At 33.7% G+C, this 25,871-nt stretch overlaps 3 protein-coding genes and 1 pseudogene across 6 annotated transcripts; all 4 read left to right on the forward strand.

Moving 5' to 3' along the window:
- The first annotated feature begins 2,252 nt into the window (after positions 1-2,252).
- Positions 2,253-4,618, forward strand: LOC120155178 (protein ABIL3-like). Of its 4 annotated transcripts, none has more exons than XM_039166760.1 (10): positions 2,253-2,282; positions 2,527-2,674; positions 2,758-2,840; positions 2,926-3,076; positions 3,168-3,267; positions 3,372-3,467; positions 3,552-3,594; positions 3,677-3,765; positions 3,860-3,957; positions 4,061-4,323. In XM_039166760.1, exons 2-10 carry the CDS (start codon positions 2,585-2,587, stop codon positions 4,232-4,234), a joined length of 924 nt encoding a protein of 307 aa, XP_039022691.1. In that variant the 5' UTR covers positions 2,253-2,282; positions 2,527-2,584; the 3' UTR covers positions 4,235-4,323. The 4 variants fall into 4 exon arrangements, with proteins under 4 accessions (XP_039022691.1, XP_039022693.1, XP_039022694.1 ...); XM_039166762.1 differs by lacking the exon at positions 2,253-2,282 and adding an exon at positions 4,387-4,618 and having other exon boundaries at positions 2,483-2,674; positions 4,061-4,244; XM_039166763.1 differs by lacking the exon at positions 2,253-2,282 and having other exon boundaries at positions 2,483-2,674; positions 3,372-3,415; positions 3,449-3,467.
- Positions 4,619-5,911: 1,293 nt separating this feature from the next.
- On the forward strand, positions 5,912-9,218 carry LOC120155177 (luminal-binding protein-like). The gene is made up of 8 exons (XM_039166758.1): positions 5,912-5,969; positions 6,680-6,947; positions 7,040-7,254; positions 7,353-7,595; positions 7,676-8,155; positions 8,273-8,427; positions 8,549-8,631; positions 8,720-9,218. The coding sequence occupies exons 1-8, from the start codon at positions 5,912-5,914 to the stop codon at positions 9,216-9,218; spliced, it is 2,001 nt and encodes a 666-aa protein (XP_039022689.1).
- Positions 9,219-10,730: 1,512 nt separating this feature from the next.
- On the forward strand, positions 10,731-15,061 carry LOC120155309 (annotated as a pseudogene).
- An 8,566-nt stretch (positions 15,062-23,627) lies between these two features.
- Positions 23,628-25,426, forward strand: LOC120155228 (dof zinc finger protein DOF4.6-like). Its single transcript, XM_039166803.1, is given in 3 exon segments — positions 23,628-23,762; positions 24,213-24,845; positions 24,847-25,426. Coding segments are annotated over 3 exon segments (837 nt in total). The 5' UTR covers positions 23,628-23,738; the 3' UTR covers positions 25,027-25,426.
- The last annotated feature ends 445 nt before the right edge of the window (positions 25,427-25,871 follow it).

Below are 25,871 nucleotides of genomic sequence, written 5' to 3' on the forward strand. Positions count from 1 at the left end.
CTTCATGTTATTTAAATAAATATCGAATACGGATATATATATTAAATATATATATCATACAATAATTCAAAATAAATATTTGAAAAGTTTTGAAAATAACTTTTTATTTTCACGAGAGGTTCAATAGAAATCATGGGTATTGTTGGTGTTTAACATCAAAAAACAATGATTAGAGCGATTCTTGACAGTTTATTATTTTAAATTTAGATAAAATGTTATCGTTAATGTGAATAAAAAAACTGTTATAGAGCTTAAGTCAGATGATTAGATGTTAATAGAAGAAAAGAAAGATATAGAGCTTGAATATGGGTTTGAGAGATAATTTTTTTTATATGTTCTTCATGTCACATGATCACTTTAATAGAAAGATTGAAAGAGATAACGTTTATAATTATTTATTATATATTAAACTTTTTTGAATAATTTTTATATAGGAGAGGGAAAAGGAATTTTATTCCGGATATTAAACTCACAATCATAGAAGAAATGTGAAGTGTTAATTAAGAATTTTAACTCTTTATCTATAAGTTGTTGACAATTAAATTATATTTATAGAATCGTAATTACAACGATAAAAATATATTAAAAAAATTAGTTTATGACTAAAATAATATATGTATAACAAGAATAACATAATTATTTTTAACATGTTTTCTGGAATAATTTTAGCATAAAGAAATACACTTGAAGATGTTAAAAAGGCCTAAATTATGAACTAATAATGAAGATATAAATGTCTGTTCTGGCGGATGGGGGGATGATGATTATTGACGGCCCAATGAAGTCCAAAAAAACTCCAATTTAATGCACAACTAAAAATATCGAAAAAATTACAGAAAGCAACAACCAAATTAAATAAATAAATATCTAATGAAATATGAAACTAAATCACTGCTTAACACTGGAAATATTTTTTTAATTAATTTGGAGCAACAAGATAATATTTATTCGAAGATAACTTTTAACCTTTTGATATTATAACAATAATTCATTTATCATTGATATCATTGAGGTTCATTATTTTTTTCAGAATGGTTAATGGTGTTGATCACTTTTTTGAACTTTGAAATTAGAATTATGAATTTTAATATATATTATAACTTTATTTAAATTAGCTTAATCATAAATATTTTTTTTTATTAATTTAAAAAAGTATAAGGTAATATCTGTTCAAAAATAATTCTCAATCATTTGATATTAAGATTTGAGATTTGAGCTCAAAAAACAAAGGGTTACTTCAGAAATAAGGCAACTCACATTGCATCTACTTCAAAGCCTCTGCATCCACCAAACTCCAACCTATCCAATTAAAATATTAAATTCATCCGGAAAATTTAATAATATATGTGAATATTTTATTGAGTCGAATGAAAAAAACTAAGTTAATTGAGTTTATGAACATTATTTTATCGTTCAATTTTTTTGGGAAAAATATTTAAGTTAAGTTGAGTTTATTTTAGTCAAAATAAATATATATATTTTTATTAAAAAGTAAATATATTTATTTAAATTCCTACTTAAATATAAATATAATTATTTAATATGTTATGATATGAATTGATTTTAATTTAAATGACTTTCTTAAACCATGTATAATAAACATATATTTTTCATATTTTCACATGTATAAGATTTATAATGTTATTTAATAAATTAAATATATTTTAAATTATATAATATATTTACAATATTTTTTAGAGAATAAATTTTGAGGACATAACATTAATAGGAGTATAAAGAGTCAAGAAATTGATGAGAATGCGCTATAGTCAGTGGACCAAATTATACAAGTATGCTATAGTAGTTGAGGAGTATGTTGTTTTACTTAATGAAGAAAAAACTGAAAAAACAAAGATATTAAGGACCAAATTATATAGCTAAAGACCAAAATAAAATCATTTTAGATTTTAAATTGTTAGAACTTTTTAAAATTAAATTTCATTTGAACTCGAAATCTAAACTAAAAATTTAAATAAAATTAGATAATTTAAAATTTTTAAAATTATTTATTTCTATCGAGTCTGTAGTAGACTAATTACCCTCGTTTTTCTTCTTCTGAATTTCAGCCCCCATTACAGGGAAGTAATTAGGACGTGCTTTCCAAACCTTTTTTCCAGTTAAATTAGTGGGGTACCATATTGGAAAAATAATCAAAACCACCACATGGCCGACATCTTGGCCATTTCGAAACCAATAATATTAATAAATCAGACCCATGTCCACAGCTATAAGGATGTCATGTCTTCTTTGCCAACTGCTGAAAAAAAGGTTGCAGATTGTTGGTATGTTGCTTTCAGAGTAGCCTTAGCTTATATATATGAAAATTATTTGATTAATGCTATGTATTCGATTAAAAATTTTAGGTTAGGAATTTTTAATTTTTAAATTCAATTAAATAGGATTGAATAAATTTATTTATCCAAACTGTGTATTAATTAATAACCTATATATATATATATATATAATACTTGCAAAGTGCAAACCTCAACGTTTGATCTTTCGCCGCTTTATTGTTCATCTTTGCAGCGCCATATCCAGAGCGAAAAAAAACCAGGTGAATCTTCTTTGTTTCGTACCCTAAATTATGACTTCAGCCGCTGCTGTTCCTCAAGAATCCTCCCACCGTGATGAATTGTTAATGCAGCAGAGCTTGCTTTTTTCCGAGACTCTCAAGGTGAATTACTCTGACCTTTTCGTTGCCGTTAGTTGATTTTGATATCCATAAATTTGAGTTCAACGCATGAATGTTTTGTTTAGGATTTGAAGAGTCTGAGAAAACAGTTGTATTCCGCAGCGGAATATTTTGAAATTACCTATAACAAGGAAGCCCAGAAACAAATGTAAGTCATAAAATTAGTTTCGATGATGTTAAACAAAGGGATTGAAATCTTTAAACCTCTCTTGTTTCGGTTTGGCGATGGACAGAGTGGAGGATACTTTGAAAGATTATGCCATTAAAGCTTTGGTCAATACGGTGGACCACTTGGGTTCCGTAGCATACAAGGTTAACGACTTTTTGGATGATAAGATGGGCGAAATTTTCGGCACGGACCTTCGTTTGTCTTGCCTGGAACAGGTACATAAACCTGACAATCTCGTGTTATTATTTCAAAATAAAGTCTACTTCGATGATCTGACGTTGTTGTTTCCGGTGGATGGGATATTAGCGATTGCAAACATACCGAGAGTTTGTCAACTTAGGTGGTCTCTCTCAGCAGTCATTAGTGTTAGAGGCGGTCAAGCACAATAAGCGGTACATCTTTCCAGGCAAGTTGATTCTTCTGGATTTGCTTGCAAGAAGAGTAGATGTGGAGAGCAGTTGAGAAAGTTCGTGTTCGAAGTCCTCTCATCGATCGTATTTTGTCTTACAGTTGAACAGACACCGAATGATGTTGCTGAAACGAGACTCAAATCCAACCCTACTAGAATATGTGCTGGACTGGACTCGCAACAGTTCAAGAATATTGGTAAGTTCATCTTCATGTTCATAGTCAATCTTGCTTAGGAAACAAGTAATTGATGATGTTTCGGTTCCATACTTTCGACCCCAGGTATTCAAGCAATAGCAACAGAGACTGGTTCCGAATCGATCAGGTAATCCTTAATTCCGATCGCTTTGAGTTCATTTGCAATGATAAATTTGTATACTGTTATGATTTTTCAAATTCTGGTGCAGGGATGGATTCTATGAGTTACGCTCTCCACAACATTTACCAAGAAAAAGCCCCAAGTTGTTTACTAGCATTTCAATGAACCAAAGACAAGGTAGATCTTTTTTTTAACATTGGATTCAGCATTGTCTTACATTGTTGCTGTTGGAAGCAATCTAGTGATTCCGATTTTGTTGATTTGAAACCAGAGAATCGATCAACCTCTCCTCGCCGCTTTCCGCTCCCACGTTCCGGTTCTCTTATGCAGAGATCGTCCTCCCCAAGCCATTCCAATTCTAGAAAACGGGTACGATTCAAAAAACTTATCTTGCTGGCTCTTCTTGTGCTTTTCATAATGTTTGGTGCAATTGGGTTTTAATGTTAGGATGAACCTTGTTTGATTTGGACAGTGGCCATCGGAGCCTCGGAGAACTGTTTCCTTGTCCACCAGCGTAGCTGAAAGAGAGAAGGTTAAAGACATGGAACAATATTCTAGCAAAAGCAAACGCCTGTTCAAGGCTATGCTCAGCTTGCGCAAGTCTAAAAAGGATGTCACGGTGTACAAATACTCGGATGAGAACTGAGAGGAAAAAGGTTAAATTTCATTCAAGACACTAATTCTATGTCGTACATTGCGCAGTGAAAAAATAAATATTGTGAATTCGAAATTTAATTTAATTGATTTGTATAATTTATTCGGTTTGATTAATTGGTTTGATTTAACATGTAAATTAAGTTTACACGGGAGAGAAGAAGAGGTGGAGTGAGATAAACTTTCCTGTGAAGAAGTAGAGGAAAACTTCACACCGGTTTACTTCTCAGGCAGGTTTTAAGGAAACAACGTCGCATGATAAACCAACGTACCTGTGATCCCAATTACATTTCGTATAGTGTTGAGTGGGTGAGAGACCACGGGTGTGAGCTGTGAAAATATTTATTTAATATAGAAATAAAAATTTATTTGAATTCGATTTTCTATTCAATTAGTTTGATTTTAATTTATTTCGGAGATTCATTTTACACATATAAAATCGCATTGGTTTTAATTTTAGATTTCAAAACCGTTTTAAACAACAAAATTAACTTTAAAATGCTTATATATTTTAACATGTTTAAACTCAAACCCAATAATATTGACCCATGCCCAATGTGAACCCAATTTATTACTCAAATTCGGACTACATAAATAGCACACCCAATTAATATTTCAGAAATCGCACGAATCAAATTATCTCAGTAGTTAAATAAATTATTATTGTTCTTAATGGTCACGGGTTCAAGCACTAGCAACTGCAATGGTGATTGAATGTTCATTGTCAAATGATTAAGAATACTTAGAACATATACTACTTTGTAAATAAAATAATTAAACTTCATTAATGAAAAAATATATTATTAATCACTAATTTTTTTTTTAGTAGACTAAGGGAATTAAAAATTAGATCAGTGACTATATAGTGTCCTTTCCATTTGTACTCTTTATATTTTAAAGTGAACGATGTATGTGGTCGAAGCTATCATCGCTTCATCAATCGGAGAAAGTAATAGGAGCAATGAAGGTGAACTAACATGAGTTAAAAAAGAGATAGAGAGAGTTTGCGAGTTAAATTAATATTTTATTTAAAATTTAAGTTTAATTAAAAAAATCATTTTCAACATGACACGTCATTAAACTAGCGGTAATTAACAGTTCAGTGATCAAAATGTAATAAACTAATAATGTAAGTAACTAAAATCAAATTATTTTTGAATCAGTGACCGAAATTGAACGAATAAAAAAATAAGGAACCACCTTTATATTTATCCATTATTATTTTAACTAAACGATATTAAAATTATAAATACAAACTAGTCATAAAAAATACTTAATTAAAAATGTTACATATCTAATTACAAAATAGTTAGATATCTTGAATTGGATATTATATTACATATATATTACCCCCAAAATCGAGCGAGCAGGAAGCGAACACGCAAATATACCGGAAACAATAAACGGACAGGATCTCCCCAACACAAGATTGATTTTGATTGGCTAAGAAAATCGGTCTTTGAAATCTTAGTGGTCCACGTCATCAGAGATGACATGTTTCCCTCATTTTACTCCCATTTGAAAAAAACTACTTCAGATGCAGATTGCGGACACTTCAAATATAAAACGCCGGAACCACAACTAACCTCTCAACTCAAATAAAGACTTTCGAGAAGAAAAAAATCTCGTTTTATTTTAAACGGTACAGAGATCAGAAGAACAAATCACGATGGTTGGCTCGTGGAGAGCAGGCGGCTCTTTGGTGGTTCTAGCGATTGTCTTATCTGGTAAGTGCTCCAGTTGCTGTATTTTTTCTAGATCTCCTCTTTGTTTCATGTGATTTCATAATCTTTTATTCTTTATCTGTTTGAGAACAAACGTTGTAGATCTAGTTTTGTTTTCCGATAAATTGGTGCGTGTTGGATCTGATTTCAGTTCTATGATTGTATTGATGTATTTGATTGTAAAATGGGGTTCCAGCAACCTCATATCGTGTGGAATTATCTCCACTGGTTTTATAACTAGAAGTTTCTGGATTTTAGGATGAATTACTCGCTAATAATTTTGTTTAGGATTATGATCTTTAATAGAGTTTGAACCAATGTTACCTAAATCACTAACTCCCTGGCGATTTTTTAAATGGTATGCACTTCGGTAACACTAGTAATCTAATTCAGTAAAACTAGCGGTCCGATCAGCGTTGTAGGTAACATGGGTTTAAAATATTGAAGGTAAATCTTGTGTTTCAGCTTATTTATATGTCTAGTAAGGCGTTTATTTTATTTGTAAGTATTTTTTATGCGTGAGAAGACTCTAGAAAATTCGTTAAAGTGTTATTAATTATTTTGTTTTACGGTACACGTGGCAGTTTTAAATCTGATATTGATTTCTTGTTAAATAGATAACGTACTGATGATAATTGGATTTAAAAAATAATCTCTAATTCTAAAATTGCCTCTACTATAAGTTATTAACATTGTCTAAACTTTGCAAACAGGATGTCTCTTTGCAATCTCTATTGCAAAGGAGGAAGCCACAAAATTGGGGACTGTCATTGGAATTGATCTTGGTACGACTTATTCTTGTGTCGGTGTATATAAGAACGGTCATGTTGAAATCATAGCCAATGACCAAGGAAACCGTATTACACCATCGTGGGTGGCTTTCACTGATAGTGAGAGGCTGATCGGTGAGGCTGCTAAGAATCAAGCAGCTGTAAACCCTGAGAGGACCATCTTTGATGTCAAGAGACTTATTGGAAGAAAGTAATTCACTTTCCTTTTATGTTTCTCTTTTTAGGTTTTAGGGTCTGATTGGGAAATGATACTTACTGGGTATGCTTTTGTCCTTTTTGTAGGTTTGAGGATAAGGAGGTCCAACGGGACCTGAAACTTGTTCCATATAAGATTGTGAACAAGGATGGTAAACCGTATATTCAAGTAAAGATTAAGGATGGAGAGACCAAGGTCTTCAGTCCCGAGGAGATCAGTGCCATGGTTCTGACTAAAATGAAGGAAACAGCTGAAGCTTTCCTTGGGAAGAAAATCAAGGATGCAGTGGTCACTGTTCCTGGTGAGCAGCACATTACAATAAACTTTGTTCTTTCGTGGAAAAAGAGTCTGTTATCTGTTCTAGATTATGCTCAAATTATCTTTCTGTTTGATTTGCAGCTTACTTCAATGATGCCCAGAGGCAGGCCACCAAGGATGCTGGCGTTATAGCTGGGCTCAATGTGGCTAGAATTATTAACGAACCAACTGCAGCTGCCATTGCCTATGGCTTGGACAAGAAGGGTGGTGAGAAAAACATTCTTGTCTTTGATCTTGGTGGTGGAACATTTGATGTCAGTATCTTGACAATTGATAATGGTGTATTTGAGGTGCTTTCAACAAATGGAGACACTCATTTGGGAGGTTAGCATCTTCCAAGTTTACTTCTGCGCTTTTATAAATTGTTTTTGTTTTTTTCTTCCTTATCGTCATTTTTCTTGCAGGTGAGGATTTTGACCAGAGGATTATGGAGTACTTTATTAAATTGATCAAGAAAAAGCACGGAAAGGATATCAGCAAGGATAACAGGGCCCTTGGGAAGCTGAGGAGGGAAGCTGAGCGTGCCAAGAGAGCTCTCAGCAGCCAGCACCAGGTCCGTGTGGAGATTGAATCACTTTTCGATGGTACTGATTTCTCAGAGCCACTGACCAGAGCTCGCTTTGAGGAGTTGAACAATGACCTGTTCAGAAAGACGATGGGACCTGTGAAGAAGGCAATGGAAGATGCCGGTTTGGAGAAGAACCAAATTGATGAGATTGTTCTTGTCGGTGGAAGCACAAGAATTCCAAAGGTTCAACAGCTCCTTAAGGACTACTTTGATGGAAAAGAGCCCAACAAGGGTGTTAACCCAGATGAAGCAGTTGCTTATGGTGCTGCAGTACAAGGTGGCATCTTGAGTGGAGAGGGTGGTGATGAAACCAAAGGTACATTTTCATCTCATGTAACATTGTCCATTATAATTGTACGTGCCAATAGCCTGATCAAACTGCACTAATTGAATCAAGTAAGGTTGATAATTGTCTTCAATGCTTTATGTACAGATATTCTTCTGCTTGATGTGGCTCCACTTACCCTTGGTATTGAAACTGTTGGCGGGGTAATGACCAAGTTGATTCCCAGGAACACTGTTATCCCAACCAAGAAGTCACAAGTTTTTACCACTTATCAGGACCAGCAGACCACCGTCTCCATCCAGGTACACTTTACAGTCTTATCATGGGAGCTTGGAAAACGCTTGCTTGAAAATTGGATTTTCTTTTCCTTGTTAAGAACTATAATACTTTGTACCTTATTTTAATTACCGTGTTCGATGTCAGGTCTTTGAAGGTGAAAGGAGTCTCACAAAGGATTGTAGGCTGCTTGGGAAATTTGAGCTCACTGGAATTCCTCCAGCTCCAAGGTATGCTCTCTCATCCATCAATTCTCCTTTGTTTTCTGTCTCTTACCTCAATTAACTGACTTTACTTTCTGATTCCTCACTTGCTCAGGGGAACCCCTCAAATTGAAGTTACATTTGAAGTTGATGCAAATGGTATCTTAAACGTTAAGGCAGAAGATAAGGGCACTGGAAAATCGGAGAAGATCACTATCACGAATGACAAAGGTCGTCTGAGCCAGGAGGAGATTGACAGAATGGTTCGAGAAGCAGAAGAATTTGCCGAGGAGGACAAAAAGGTGAAGGAAAGGATTGATGCTCGTAACAGTCTTGAGACATATGTGTACAACATGAAAAACCAGATTAATGACAAGGATAAGCTTGCTGACAAGCTTGAAGCCGATGAGAAAGAGAAAGTTGAAACTGCCGTAAAGGAGGCCCTCGAATGGCTTGACGACAACCAGAGTGCCGAGAAAGAAGACTACGAAGAAAAGCTCAAGGAGGTTGAAGCTGTATGCAACCCTATCATCACAGCCGTATACCAAAGATCTGGTGGAGCCCCAGGGGGTGGGGCGACTGAAGACGAGGATGATTCACACGATGAGCTCTAAAACAATCTCTAATTATATTGACTTCCGCACCTGCTGAACAAGTAGGAAGGGGTAAGATGAGAGCGGTAGGGTAGGTGAGACGAGGTTACTATAATTTTTCTCATTGTAGAATCGCCCCCTTTCTTCCCTTGTTTTTTTGTGTAAAACTATAAAACGGTTGATTTTCAAGGGATATTTCGTTTTGGCTACTTGGTATATTGCTATGCTATGTTAAACAAAACTTTTGTATCGTACCCATTCTATCCAAGTTAAAAAGGTTTGGTGAAGAGCTGATTGGTGATTAGTGATTACAATAATATTTATGATCTCAAAATTAATATTCTTTCTACGTAGTTGAGTTGAAAATACCTGTTGAGGAGACGTGTTTTTTTTTGTTGAATGGTAGAGAAAATAATCTAATCTATCCTAATGTATCAACATAGCTAAGTAAGCTCTCTTCTTGAACCAAGTTCACAGTACATTCGGCTGGACGTGAAACATCTGGGCTCTGGCAGCCCACCGAGAGATTCCAGGTTATTTTTGCTAATTCGTCAGCTGTTTTGTTCCCCTCTCGAACTGTGTTGAAATTATAATCTCCATTCTCGTTTGGGCAGGTCTACTATGTGTTAGACGAGGGGGGAGATCACCTCCATAGCCGTACCTTGCTCGAGTAGTTTCCAAACAACCTTGTTGTCCACTTGGACTACTACATTCTTTAGGTTCATATTTCAGGTTAGATTCAGCCATTCGAAAATACCCCAAACCTCTGCTTCAAAGACCAAACAGTTCTCTATTGTTTTCGAGAAAACTCCAATCTATATAATATTAGTATCCCGTATGACTCCACCATAAGAAGACTAATGCTCGACTAGTTTCCACGCTCCATCTATATCTAATTTATACCATCCCGATGGTGGACGTCTCCACCTAATTGAAGCTTGAGTATTTCTCTGTCCAATGGCTGCTATGTTATGTGCTTCTCTCGCATGTGTTGCTTCCATTCTCAATCTATTACCACTCTGGATCACGCTCTCCACTTCAATGAATCCAGGTTCAAAAATTGCTCGATTTCGTCTTGTCAAATGCACCATATAATTGACCCAAAAAAGATTAAATTAATTTGATAAGAAGTAGGAGTGTTATATTTATCCATGTATTATTATTATATTTAATTTTATATTTATTAACACTAAATTAATTAATAAAAATTTTTACATAATTTTTTTCTTAAATCCAAATCAACGTCATTTTTCATTTCTTCTTGTTTCTTTATACTTACAGTCTTCTATCTATCAGTTTGATCATTAGGAAAAAAATTCAAAATTCTAAAAAGACAAATAATTAAATGTAAAATTAAAAAAAATAGGTGTTAAATTTTGATTGATTTATTATTTAATAATAGTATTGATTTCATATAAGATAATAATATACATTTATATTAAATATTTTAAAAATAAGAAAAAATATTATACATTTTTATTAAAGATTCGTTTCAAGAAAAAAATGCAACCGCTACTATTTCTACTTCTTGAGCCCAAACTTGCTTATGAAATATCCATCTTCAAAACCCAAATAACCCTAAAACCCTGGATGTGGGAAAAGATGAAAACCCTTATTTAACTCGTTGAAGCTTGTCGAAGCAACGCACCCCTTTGCAAAATATGGCGTCCTTAATATCAGAAACGAGCCAAAAAGTTCACCCCCGAGACCCTCCTTGCTGCAGCCAAACAGTCTGAACGTTGCATCGTCGTTCCCGTTCGACTTCTCCGAGCCATAAAGAGGTACCTCCGAGGTAATCCAGCTATCCATCCCTGTAAATTTACTAACCACTTCAGTATCTTTACGCTCAAAATTTCGACGGGTGTTGGATTGTAGAGCAAGAAGACCCTTTTATGCGAAGAAAAGTGTTGCGGTTGTCGGAGTCTTTTAGCAATATTAAAGATGTGAATCTGCAACTTGTGGCTAATACTTCAAAGGAGCTAATTGACGATCCTTTTAAGTCAATGGAGAAATCACAAAGATGGAAAGTCAAGAGTGCTTACGGCGATATCGGTCTCCCTTATAGAGATGATGAGACCGTTGCCTATGTTGCTTCCAGGATGCCCGCTGTTTACTCTGCTTGTTATAGGGTCCTCAGTGAGGTACTAAAATTTCATTCATCTAAATTGCTGCTTTAATTTTAAGAATTTTGTCCCACGATTACCAAATGTTTTGTTAATTCTGGGCATTTCCGACGGTGAATATTCAAAATTGGTATGTTATAACTCATTGTGGGGATCCTTTCTTCTTGTTTTTTCGCCGCTTATTCTAGGTGAGGAGAAGATTACCAGGTTTCTCTCCGTCAAAAGTTTTGGATTTTGGTGCTGGCACTGGTTCAGCTTTCTGGTGTGAGTTTATTTGCTTTTCTCTGCAAGAAGCTATTTGCTAATTGATTGGCTTGAAGTCATATAAAATTTGTTACAGTTGTGTGAACTTTGTTGTGTTCTAGGGCTATGAGAGTAGATAGAAGTGTGGCCAAAATCTGTGGAAAAATTGAACATAGTGGAACCATCTCAATCTATGAATTGTGCTGGTCGGAGTCTTATTCAAGGTAGCAATTATTTTTCTCCACATTTTCATTGAAATTGAATCTAATTGTTTCTGGGGAATGCATTTTTTAGGGAGCTAGCAAATTAACTCTAGCTTCATCATGATTATGCAAACGATAAAATTTGAGCATTGCCCATTATTGCATTTACATAAGTGCATTACATCATAGCGACTTATAGCATATTAGCATGTGATGATTGGGTAGAAAAGAGTCGAACTCAAGATTACCAATTGTCTTCGGTGATGATTGGGTTTCCAAAAATATGATACAAAAGAGTTGAGATTACTACATGTATGTGATGATGATTTCTTTCTGTTGATATAATATACGGAACCAGTACAAGTGAGTATAGAGAGCTTTCAGTGTGGTGATTTATATTAGGCATGATTGGGCAATTTCTGATATTTTTATGTCATTTGCTTGGTTTTAAAAAGCATAAAGCGCCCTAAAGCGCCTAGGGTCCTAGACGCCGAAGCGCTAAGCGAAAGTGCTCGCTTTATGCGCACGAAGCGCCAGAAAGGCCGAAATTCACAAAAAAATACAAAATATTTATAAATTATCTTATAAATACTTAAATATCAAAGTGTCAATGCATATATTCAAAACTTATAAGTACTTAAACACCAAAATATAATTCTCAATTTACTTATAAGTTATAAACACTTAAATATTTATATACCATTAACCATACGACTATACGATCATATTAATCTCAAAAGATGGTCTACACCAAAAGTAGTCTAAAGTGAGATGAACAAAAGTATTTTTCTAAACCCTCATTTCCTTATAACTAAAAATCCTCTAAATCGTCATCGTCATCAACTCGGACAACACCATCTCCTTCATCACTAGACACTCCAATATCTTCTTCCATCTCATCTTCATCAAATTGAGATGATCAAAACTTGAGTCGTGAGTCAGGAGTCGTGAGCGTGAGGCCAAAGGCCAGAGGCGACAGGCGTGGAAGATGATCGCTGTCTATGAATTTTTTACCGCTCAACCTCAATCGTTCTCTGTAAATTCTTCGATTACCGCCTATTTCAATCGCATTTTTTACCCTAGACCGCCTAAACTAAAAGCCGATCTAAGCCTGATAATCTAATAGCCCGCTAAACCCTAAACAAGCCCAAAAATCGTATCTGCTAAAGCCCAAAATTGTATCTTCTAAACTCGCGATTAAGCGCCGATTAGCGCTTTGCTAAAAGCGCTACAAAAGCGCCGATTACTACCGCTTAATGAATTCGTAGTGCTTTTGCTATGCTGAAGCGCCAGGGGCCTCGCTCGAGTCGCTTAGCGCTTTAATCGCGCTTAAGCAGCGCTTTTTTAAACACAGGTCATTTGTTTATGTGAACAAGGAAGATTCTAAGGACCTTATTGATCTTAGAAGTGTTGCATTCATTGTTGCTCCTGTAAGTGTGATGTTTTCCCTCTAGTTTCCCTTCTTTTTTTAGTTTTTTTTTCAGACTAAAATACGATGCATACCTATTTATATTTCTGTTCTTAAGAAGACAATTTCAACTAAGCAACTTTCATGACACAGTGCCCTCATGATGGTCGTTGTCCATTGGAGAAATCTGGAAAATACTGTCATTTTGTTCATCGTTTGCAGAGGACAACTTCACAACGTGCATACAAGGTTGTCCTTTAGTCACTTACAAATAATGTCAACTTATTTAGTATTCCATGCAATATGTCAAATTAAATCTCAAGTTGAGGAGCCAAAGAGTTCATCTTGAAGGAATCAGAATAAGTAAATTTGTATAGATCTCAATGCTCTCTCATTCATCTACTTTGCAGCGTTCCAAGGGCGATCCTTTGCGTGGCTTTGAAGACAAAAAAATTTCTTTTGTTGCTTTCAAAAGAGGACAACGACCTCGGTTAGTATTCTCAACTGCTTCTTGGATTGGAAAGTTTCATAAATGTTTTTCTTTTCTGTGATTTGAACACCCGGGAAGATGTATATTTTCTGGTTTGAGTAACATTGTTTGGTTTTTACCTAAAAATCTGTGTTTAAGCATTACCACAAAACATACACCCACCACACTTTTTACCATCACCCCCTTTTCCTCTATTATTCATGCATTAATTGTCAATCGCCATTATTAAATTTCAAAAGGGAACCTTGGCCTCTTGATGGTATGCAATTTGAGACTTTGAAAGAGCAGCGTGCTAAGAGAAATCCTGAAGATTTTGAAATAGACTATGGTATTGTCTCTATCACCCTTATTATTATTATTTGCTCGTCTTTAGTCTACTTCTGTTTCAAAAATCTAATGCAAGCTTGGACAGAGGATCTAGACTATGTAGAAGAAATTGCTGATATGATTCCATAAGAAGTGGATGCAAGTGCATATGACTGATGTTATGGAAACTGATAACATTGGTGATAGTGATGAAGATCAAGAAGATGAAAGTGTTAATGCTAATCTTGGGGGTGGTTGGGGAAGGATCTTCTTCCCTACTGTTTGAAGAGGCAGGCAGGTTCACATGAATATTTGCCGATCAACCAATCCAGATGCCTCAGAAGGTTCATTTGATCGTGAGGTTGTTACACAAACTAAGAATCCAACTTTGCATCATCTAGCTCGAAAGTCTTTCTGGGGTGACTTGTGACCCTCTAGAGGGAATGTAACAACTACTGATTCATGATCACCAACCGTTAAACACAAATGATTTATTAATATAAAAACATTTTATATGAGCTGAATTCATCTTTGGTGTGAGCCACTTCTTCCAGCGACAACTTATTGGAATGACTGTCTTATCACAAATTTCAAGCTTGGTTCATGCACCTAACTCATTCCTTTCAAGGTTATGCAGCTAGAGGTAAGTGAACAACATCATTTGTCTTAGTGTAATAAAGATCGACTCATCTTAATTTGGCTATTTCAGCTACAACCTTTACTGGTTCAAATTGGATATTTCAGGATAAATCTGGTCGAAGTGTTTGGGAGACAATAACTCATCAGTGATACCTTTTGTCTCCCACTAGCAAAAGAGGGAAAAAAGAGAAGCAGAATCTTCCCCAACTCTCAAGTATTCTATCGTGCTTGGTCATTAGGGACAATAGATGTGGAGGCTGTCTGGTCATTCTTGAGACTAAGGTGGAGTGATCATCATCTTGATTACACCTCTATTTATTTGGGTCGGATCATCACCTCTTTAAGTCGTTGTAGTTAGATTAAGATTGGCAACCGAACACCTTTACTTACGGTAAATTGCAGGGCTATGAAACTTATAAACATTAGAATCTACTAATTCTTAGGACATATTTGATCAAACTTTAATTTTTGACCTGAACAAATATCTTGATATATAGAAAAGTTTTATGTAGAGCAGGCCAATCGAAGCCAAAAGAAAGTTCTGATGGGGTTTGTTTTTAGGGGGTTGGCGAAAGCTTAGCTTTGGATATTGAATTCTTGATTCTTGAGCATCATTCTAAGGTAGTGTACTAGAAACTAGAATTTTATGTTTGCATGTAGTGTGTGATGCAGACCACAATGTCTTTACAGTGAAGCTAAAGGGAGTTGAGGGAAATTGACATGATAGGGACCCCAAATTAATTGGTGGCCCATATGGGTTCCCAAGTTGAAATCATTAGCTTTTAGCTATGGTAGCTCCGCCTCTCTAGACCTTAAAAAGAATTCAGTATCAAAATTCAATCTAAATCTTCCCTTCGAAAGGAAGAAATTAAATTGAAACTAAGCTTTATATGTAAGAAGCATTTTGAAAATGAGAACTCGAGGAAAGGGAAAAGGCTTGGTGGTCCAAATAGGATCATACCTTATTTGGGACAACTGTGGGCTTGTCACAGGCTACAATGCTATAGTGGAAACCACCCCCCCCCACCCCCACCCCCATCTCTCTTGAGCCAACCAAACCAACCATGTGGCCTTCACTTTTTGACCCTCTGCATAAATGATTCCCCCCCTTCAGTTGCTCTGTCTGTATCAATATCACTCCCCTCACCCTTGTTTTGCATTTTTTTTCAAAATTAGGGTATGGTGCAGCAAGGTAACTGAGGTTTTAAAATTTATAAAATGATCATTAAATTTATTGAACTGTTACAAAATAGTTCTAATTACTTGTAAAAAATTGAAATTTTTGATAAAATTAATGATCATTTTTGTATTTTTTTTTTGAGTTTAATAACCAAAACAATTATTTTAGCATAGTTCAGTGATCTATGTATTTTACTCTTGAAGTTAAGACCTTGTTTGTTCTTAGCGTTAGGCTGGCCCTCAAAAGCCCACGATTATTGCAGTTCTTAGCACAAGTTTTAATTTAATAAAGTGCAAGCCGAAAGCAACCCCAAACATATGCTTATCCTATGTTGAAGTCCCGTATGATCATACGGGATCAACGGTTAGCATCTCTCCATGGCCCACGAAGTATGTATTTCTCTATTTTCCATCCCATTAACACGCAACTGAGAATAGATTGGGGGTGAAGAATGGAGATCAAATTCATCACATATTTTAGTGGGTCCTTAGAAGATTTTCTAGCTAAGCTAAACCACTTTTTTGATGTCTCGATTCTGATATAAAAATCAAGAATTCATCTAGTCCCGATTCAGTTTCATGTTTAATGATATTACATCTGTTTATTTTTCTTCTTGAATTTTAATAATTCAAATGTTTTTTTTCATTTTTATTTGATGATATAAAAATAGTTGATATATATATATATATATATAAAAGAATATTATAATAATTACTACTAAATATAAAGAGAAAACGTTACGATAATTATTTCAAATTTGAATTTTTTTATCTTGGATTTGGTTTTATCTTATTTCGATTGTTTTATCTCTTTCATAACATTCATCTAATCTCTTTTGAATTTAATTAGTCAAAATAGTATTTTAAACTATACACGGTTCAACTGTGTATATTTTGGGACAGAAAAAACAATAGTGAAGGCGTTGTATTTGTATGACAAACAAAGAGTCGTCAAGTTGAATATGTAGTATTAGCAGTCGTCTTATTATTATTATTATTATTATTATTATTATTATTATTATTATTATTATTATTATTATTTCATCGATGACATGGAATGCACTTGGTGAGGTTACATGCGTTCCTCGTCTAAAGATGGGAGCAGTCACGTGACATGATGAGACTGGAGCTCATCGGTTGTTGTATGGGTTTTGAAATCGAACGGCAATGATTTGACTCCTTGCGTCTCTTGATCTGATTCTGTTCGGTAAGGAATTAGATAGAGACGAACAGTGATGGGAGCATGCGTGTGGGAGTGGGGTCCTTCCACCACCACCACCACAAACGCCTACTTGTTTATCGCTTTCAAACGCAGCCGTCCGCTGATTCCCTTTTCGAAATCAAATCAAATGGGTGGGATTGGTGTTATAGGGGTATAAACGAGCCGAGTCGAGTTTGAGTATTGTTAAGCTTGACTAGATTCGAAAACTCTAAAATGGAGCTCAATTCGACTCGAAAACTCACGAGCTTAAAATTTTCAAGCTCGACTCCAACTCGAAATCCTGAACTGAAGCTCGTTAGCAGCTCGAAAAGATTCGAAATAAAAAAATTTATTAAACTTAACTTGATTAAAGCCTCAAACTCGAATATAAACTTTAAATACATGAAAATCTTACTGTATTTTTTTTAAAAAAAAATCAATACATAAATATTAATATTATTAATAATTTGTTTTTAAAAAATAAAAATCTTAATATATTATATTTTCGAGATGCTCACGAGCTTTTCAAGTTGAATATCGAGTAGTTCGTTTATGCTCGTTAAGAAATTGAGTCGAGATCGAGCTCGACTCGAGTCCATTCGATTCAAGTATTTATCGAGCCTTAACCGAGTCGATCTCGAATAACTCGCGATCTGTCTCGTCTCATTTACCGTCCTATGTGTTACATTGCGCGGCGTCGCGTTGGGTGAAGTCACATCCATGTTGTGGTTTGCGTTGAGTCGGCTGAGCCGTTACGTTTGGGACATGATTCCTCCACATCTGACGGCTTCAATTCGCCGCCATTCACTGCTACCATTACTCCATAATTCCAGTGTATTGTAGTGTACAGTACATACAGTACCAAAAATTCATAAACAATGAATTATTAAAATATTAATTTAGAACATCATAATGTAAACATATTTAACTTCAATTTAAAAAATAAAATTAATAATATAAACATTTTAATTTTTATACAAAACCTAATAAAACATTACACTTCTTTTCTCCACTTCTTCACTTGTAAAGAACGTCAAGATAAATGTATTGAAACCATTGGACGCGAACCACGTGTGCATGCAAGAATCATAGCCCCAAGTGAAGTATAACTCTTTAGATTGGCTCCCACTAAGGGTTGGGATTATAATTAGGTACGGTAATCATATAATATCACTCACATATACAGTCCAAAAAGAAGAAAACCACGTGGCCCAACAACCGTCGATGGATGGAGGTTCCATTTGGTAATCAATCAAAGAGCACCATCTCCAAAAGGAATCAAGCCAATCACACTCACCACCGCTCAATCATGTCCCTTTAGTCTTAAATCACAAGTGAAATCATATAGGGTAAAGTACACAGTCATTCGATTATAGTATGTTGTTTTATTAAGTCATTTGACTATTAAAAGTTATAAAATGATCCTCTAATTATGTGATGTTTTGTTGAGTCTTTCGACTTTTAAAAGTAACAAAATAGTCATTCGACTATTCGTATGTTCCAAAATCATTCTTTTTGTTAAAAATTGAAATTTTTCTGAACTGGACGTTAACCTACTAACTGAAATATAATAAAAGTATATTTTAATGATGTCTATTGTGGTACTGACATCGTTGTTGCTTTCAAACACTAGCTCACCCGCATAATGTTTCAAGTGTACTAGTTCAATGACATAATGTAAGTGGAGACTCGATTCCCAAAATACAACTAAAAGAAATTTGGGATCACATTTTATTATATCTTAGTTAACAAGTTAACGTTCATCTCAAACTTCCTTTAATTTTTTAATAAAAATGACGAGTTTGGAATATATGAATAGTCGGGTGATCATTTTGTAACTTTTAATAGTCGGAGGATTCAACAAAGCAACGCCCTATAATTAGAGGATATTTTATAACTTTTAATAGTCAAGAGATTTAACAAAATAACATCTTATAATTGGAGACCATTTGTATATTTTACCCAATCATATATATGCATAACCTAATGTCATCTGTATCACTGTATACAAAGGGTTAAGGCAGCGTTTGGATTATATTTTATTTTCATTTGAAATATAGATATTAGACTTTTAGATAAGACAGATTGATTAAGGTCAAATCTAATATAGTTTAAGTACTAAGTTGTGGTTGTACGTACTACAAATCAGAAACAAAAAAAAATTAAGTCTTTATCGTATAATATCCGAAATCTCATTTTTAGTTTTTCAATATAAAAACAAAAGGAAACGTTATTCATCTTTAATATAATCAAATCTAAATGTTTTCAGTTGGTAAATATATTATTATAAAATAAATATGTTATTATTGATAATAAATAAATAAGTGAATAGTAAGAAACTTATTTCTTTACACTATTCATATTTTACATGTATGAACATATTTGCAAGTTAACTAATTATTAATTTGGTTAAAAGAAACGGAAAGAAAATAATTAAATTGTGTTGAAATTCAAATAATCAAGCTACCAAAAAAAATTAGCATAGGATAGCATGGAAAGTGGGAAATCTCTTGATTTGTTTCATATACTACAACAAATTTATCAATTTATGACAAAATTTCTATGTGATGTTGCATATAACGTCACAAAATATACTGTAATTGTGACAGTTTTTCATTTTCGTCACAATCAGTGATTGATGATATATATTTTATGACAATTTTAAAATTGGTCATTGATTTTCGTCACTATATGTTTGGAGCCAAAATTTACCTCCAAAAAGAATTGGTGGGAAACCTTTCAATGACAATTAGACAAAATGGTGACATTATAAATTCGTCACTAATGTAATAGAAATATTAGTGATGATTTATTATAATGAAGATCTGATTTGAATTAGTAATGTGTTAAATTTGTCGAAAATAAATTCTATTCATGACAATTTAATTTGTCATATTTTATAAGACATAAAAGGTGATGTTTTATTGTTGTCACAAAAATAGATTTAACATGATAAAATCAATTACTTACCACTCATTGTTATACCTCTTCTCTCTTATACGACGATTCTAAAAGATATTGTGAGATTCTGTCACTTAATTTTTTGCTCCAAGTAAACATAAAAAATTGGTGGGAAAAGTTTTTATTGACACCTTGGATGTGCCCCTAATTCAAAATCTTATTAGTGACGATATTTTTAGGCTCATACTTTCAATCACTCCTACTAGTTTTCTCAAACTTATGTTTTCTATATTTATATGTATGCGTATAATATTTTTCAGTTAATACATATATCTATATGTATATTTAAAACCCCTTTTTACTATTAAAAAGTAATCTTTAGTTGACTATGTCAAAGTTGAGTGATAGTAAGATAATCATATAATTAATAAAAAAAGATAAGCTTATAACCTTAATGAATAGCTCAATTTAAGTAGATTCATTATTTCTAATTTATCACATTATGATGTCCATAAAAGAATTACTCATATTTATCGATATCATAAAAAATATTTTTTAATATACAACAAATAGGATTTTTAATATTTGTTTAATATTGGATTTTGGGGAAAATAAGGAAGAAAAGTATATTATAAAAAATAACTCTTTTTAGTTACAAGAAGAAACTCTAAAATCGATGCCTTTTAACCCTATTGTCATCTCTGTCTGTGTTCTATTATCATTGTCGTCGCTGCTTGGGTTATGTTATCATTATCTTCGTTGTATTTTCTTTGGCTTCATCAGATCAAGCATTCATATGGGTAAGATTTATTTCTCGCTTTTTTATTTCTATTCAATCTATTAAATTAGGGGAAAAGTAATCGATTTTGAAAAGGGGTTTTTCGTGTGTGGAGGTAGTTACTTTATGGTTCAATGTCGTTGATGCCAATTTTTACATGTGAAGGTTCCTGTTTGATATGTTCATCATTGGAAAGGATTTGAGGCCTTGATTGCATGATCGTTGATTCATCGTTCCCCTATTTTGAATGAGGATGTTGTCAATCTGATTGAATGGTGTTACCTTAGTCTTTATTTCAGCATTGGTCTTCTTCATTGGTGAATCAACATCATGGTGGTCACTGTCTATTGTTAGGTACCTTGAATTCTAGTGCATGTTGTAATTCTTCGCTTCCCTACAACATTCGAATTGAAGAAAAAATATAAATAACAAAATAATAAGTTAATTATAAATTATATGTATGATACTACTGTTTCAAGCATGTTAATATACTTAGTTTTTAATTGATAAAAGGATAGTAGATTATGTTATTTAAGGATTTTAGATAGTAATTGATTACCATTGTTATTAGTATGTGTCACCATTACCTTACCAGATTAGGAATTCAATCTAATTTTGAGCCACTAATTCATGGTCAATTTTGGTGCAGGAAATATTTCAGATTTTAATGGTAATTTTTCAACTCCCAATTCAATAGTATTAGACTCGTTCTAGATAGATTATTTGATTTGTTATATGATCCATTCTAATCAAGCAAAATGGAGTTGACCATTGTTAACTGTGAACTATAATTAACTATTAATTGTTAATCGTCTGTTAATTATTGTTAACTATTAATCATTAATCGTTAGTGATCGCTGATTGTTTTTGATATTTGATCATCATTGACCGTTAACTATCAATGATTGTCTAGGTGTTACAGTTCATCCAAAAGTCGAATAGAATTTCTTTTTTATTACATTTTTCTTGGTTTTGATTTGTGTTTGTGTTTTTCTATTTGATATAATGTTTTTTTGTTTCTAGCTAACATTTTTTGTTTAAAAAGATTTTAGAATGGTGGCCAACGATAATGATAATCAAGAAGAGCAACGATCATGAGGTAGTGGCAAAATCATGGATGAGATTTGGGGATTGGCTTTGGGTATTTAAGAGGAAAGTACTAAAATGTAATTATTGCATAATTTTGGGTATTTATTTTAATTTATAAAAGTATGAGTTGTTATTGTATAAGTTGTAAAAAAGTATATAACATTATTGTAATTATAAGAAGTTTTGAATTTTATTATGATTTATAAAAAGGTTTGTCCTTTGTTGTAATTTGTAAAAAATTTGGTCCTTTATTTTAATTTACAATAAGGTTTATTTTATTGTAATTTACAAAAAAAAGTTTATCCTTTATTATAATTTACAAAAAGGTTTATCCTTTAATTTAATTTATAAAAATAGTGACGATAATGTTTTCATCATTTATACAATAAAATTATTATATTATTGGTGATATTTACGAATAATTAGTGATGCCATTTTATATTATTTGATGACGTAATTAATTGTCATTGAATACAAACTATAATGTGACAACATTCATTGACGTCACTATATGTCTAACAATATGTGACGAAAATACATAAATCGTCACATTTGACATTTAGTAATACACTTAGGGTGACGTTCGCCTTGACATCAACTTTTACGTCACAAAATACAAATAGTAACATAAATGTCAGTTTCAGTGACAATATTTTAGACGTCACAAGTAAACAAATTTGTTGTAGAATCTTACTAAGTTAATCAGAATTAACTGTGTAGTTTTCTTTAATAGTACTATAAGATGATTATAAAGTAATATACGTTTAAAATCTTATTTTAGTAATTTACAACCTACGCGCAACTTAGAGATATAGTTATTTGAATCCAAGACTTCAAAAGTAAATAACATTCTTTTAATCACTTAAGTCACTCAATTGATTCATTAACTACGCAGTTTAAAAATGCGTATGAGCGAACAACTCATATTAGCAAACCAATTACCAAGATTAGCACCAAAATTAAATGTGGATCATGACTCAGTTCAACGTGCATGCTAGCTAGCATTAGTAAGCTTAAATTATTTGAGTTTGGTACTCTTCCTCAACCAAAGTGGAGTCATAATTCCATTACCATACATATTCTCGTGGACAAATTTCACCGCCTTCTGCATTTATAAGACTTTGAACCGATATTTTTGTTTTTCTGATATAAATTTTTGCCTCTTTCTTCACTCAAAATCATTTCATTAAATACGTAAGAGATAAAGATAGAGATGAAAGATGGAGAAATAGAAGGATTTATGAGCTTTCACAGCTTTTAACCTCAACCTGCAATTAATTCATCAACTTTTCTGTTTGTCATCTGCTTTTTTTCCTCCCTTCTTATTTAGTCAAACCTTATTCAATAGGTACAAAAAATAAATAAATAAAATAAAATACATACGTATTTGGTTTAAGAATGAAATTATAAATATATATAATCCTATTGTAGGCAAAAGTGTTTGAATAATGCAATAGAAAAAAAAATTCACATAATGTAGTCGAACAATTATTTGTTTAAGTAGGGTGATTGTTATAGTGACCATTATAGATCTCCAAGAACACATGACGATCTCCATAGGTCTCCAGGAGCACACGACGATCTATAGAGTACTTGACGACCTATGGAGCTGTAACAGCAAGGAAAGAGAGAAGAGTTGCTGCAACAGAGAAAGCTTTGTCGTAATAAGTACTTGACGACCGATTCCCCAAATCAAAAACTAATTTGAGTAGAGCCCTATGAAGAAATTTTTTTCCAACGCCCTCCGTGGGCGAGGAAGTCATTGTAGTTGCAGAAACAAATATTCCCACTTAGTTGTTATTTATATATAGTATATTATTATACAAAACGTCCCATCTGTCTCTCTCTCTGCGAGGTGATACATTATACATATATACAGAGAAACGCCCTCAAAAGCCAGAAAACATCTCACCCTGCTTGTCAAACCCAGTTTCTAGACGAAAAAGATTTGGTTTTTCTTTCTTATATTGAGGATTCATCCATGGATACTGCTCAATGGCCACAGGTAGAGAGATCCATCACCTATCTACTACCTCTTTATCAACTTTTTTTTTTGGCATTTTCAAAGGAATAATTTAGAGTCAATTGTATGTTTATTGGGTGCTTTTCTTTTGCAAAATATGATAATGTTCGTATTGTGCAAAAGAAAAAGGAAAAAGATGGTTCTCTTGACTATGGATTATCGTTGAAGTCCCCACTCATTTGGATTTGGTTTTTGATCAGTTCTTCTACATGTTTTTTTTTTTTACTTTAGCTTTATCGATATGAGATAAAGCAAAGGAGACCCTTTTTTCAGTTGAATTTTCTTTTTCTGAAAGAATCTTGGAAAGTGTAAATCAGACAACCTGTTAACTGGTTTGGTTTTCCTGCTTGTCTGCTATCTTGTTTTGATCTTCAAGTTATTGATTTCGGTTTTGTTATTTGTGGTGTTGTTTTTTTTTTAATGTTTTTGTAGGAGATTGTGGTGAGACCAATAGAAGAGATAGTGACGAATACATGTCCAAAACCAGAAGGTTTAGAGAGGAAATTAAGGTCTCAAAAGGAACAAGCTTTGAACTGTCCCAGGTGCAACTCTACCAACACCAAATTCTGCTATTACAACAACTACAGTCTCACTCAACCTAGGTACTTTTGCAAGACTTGTCGGAGGTACTGGACCGAAGGCGGCTCCCTTAGAAACATTCCCGTTGGCGGTGGTTCAAGAAAGAACAAGAGACCATCATCATCATCTTCTTCTTCTATTCCTTCTTCTTCTTTATCATCATCCAAAAACCCTAAGATCCAAGATGGGAAAGATCTCAACCTAGCTTTCCCTGCTGCAGCTTGTCAAGGCTATGGGAGTATCTCTGAATTGGTTCAGGTTCCAAATAGCTTAGAAAACAATAATAATAAGAACCAAATTCATGCTTCTTCTTCTTCATCCCCTTCTACATCTCAACTTTCGGCTTTGGAGTTGCTAACTGGAATCTCTTCCAGGGGGTTGAATTCTTTCATTCCCTTGCCGGTTCCGGTTCCGGATCCGGATCCGAATACAGTTTGTACATCTGGTTTTCCCATGCAAGACTTTAAACCAACGCTTAATTTCTCCCCTGGATGGGCTTGGAAGCGGCTACGGTGGTCTCCAGGGGGTTCGAGAGACAACCGGGAGGCTTCTGTTTCCGTTTGAAGATCTAAAGCAAGTCTCGAGCGCTACTGACATTGAGCAACATAAAGAGCAAGGTGATTCGGCAGGTTATTGGACTGGAATGTTAGGTGGAGGATCATGGTAAAGAAGACGAAATTTAATTAATACGGGTCCTTCTTTCTTTCATTTTACTGGGTTTTCCTTTTTTATAACTCTGTTGATTTCTTAAGGTGGGTTTCCTTACTAACAGAAGATATACATGGGTTTCCTTCATCTCTCTCTATATGATCCTCCTCCTCCTTCTTTCTTAATTATATAGTGTATCTTGTTTACTATTCAACTGTGGTGGGAATTTGAAGCTTTTTTTTTTAAGGTCAGCTTCACTGATGAAGATAATCTATCAAGCTAAGCCTATATCTTTTTAGGGTAAAAGTGTAGGAGAGATGAGGCATTCATTCTCCTCCTGTATCAAAATCCAGCACAAGGGCAACACTACTGAGCACAAGTACAAAGAAATGTACTATAATTTTCAAGTTTGTAAGGGATTCCTGGATGGAAAAAAAAATCTGAATTTGTTCATAAAGTTTCCCATTTCGATTTTAGTAAACAAATTGTTGCTCTCGCTGTTAATAATATTCATCATATTCGAAAAAGAAGGGAGTGTTTGGCAGGTAAGAAAATCTGATCCTTCCACATGCAAACTGTAAATTTGTATTAAAGTAACCCTCGCCTAAGTAAAGCAACAAACTCAATGTTTTTTCCTGGAAAACCATATATATACATACGTATATATGTATATATTAGACACATTTCCATGACCATGAGAGTGATGATTGTTTCAGTGTCACTGCCACACCTTTTTTTTTTAAATGAAAGATGGGGAAAGATCTGACAAAGCTTCCTTTCTTTAGGTGTTGAAGAAGGACCCACAAACATTCCCCTCGACAAGTGTGTTGAAGAATAATACACACACCACACCCACTAGGGTTT

Source organism: Hibiscus syriacus, unplaced genomic scaffold, assembly GCF_006381635.1.
Source record: "Hibiscus syriacus cultivar Baekdansim isolate YM2019G1 unplaced genomic scaffold, ASM638163v2 tig00111166_pilon, whole genome shotgun sequence".
Classification (NCBI taxonomy): Eukaryota; Viridiplantae; Streptophyta; class Magnoliopsida; order Malvales; family Malvaceae; genus Hibiscus; species Hibiscus syriacus.

Excerpts from the sequence above, each read along its gene's own strand:
- LOC120155178 (XM_039166760.1), top strand. The coding sequence starts at position 2,585 with ATGACTTCAGCCGCTGCTGTTCCTCAAGAATCCTCCCACCGTGATGAA. Across the intron at positions 3,077-3,167 it reads GTTTGTCTTGCCTGGAACAG|CGATTGCAAACATACCGAGA; the intron begins GTACATAAACCT and ends ATGGGATATTAG. Across the intron at positions 3,595-3,676 it reads ACTGGTTCCGAATCGATCAG|GGATGGATTCTATGAGTTAC; the intron begins GTAATCCTTAAT and ends ATTCTGGTGCAG.
- LOC120155177 (XM_039166758.1), top strand. The coding sequence starts at position 5,912 with ATGGTTGGCTCGTGGAGAGCAGGCGGCTCTTTGGTGGTTCTAGCGATT. Across the intron at positions 7,255-7,352 it reads TGCAGTGGTCACTGTTCCTG|CTTACTTCAATGATGCCCAG; the intron begins GTGAGCAGCACA and ends TTTGATTTGCAG. Across the intron at positions 8,156-8,272 it reads GGGTGGTGATGAAACCAAAG|ATATTCTTCTGCTTGATGTG; the intron begins GTACATTTTCAT and ends CTTTATGTACAG.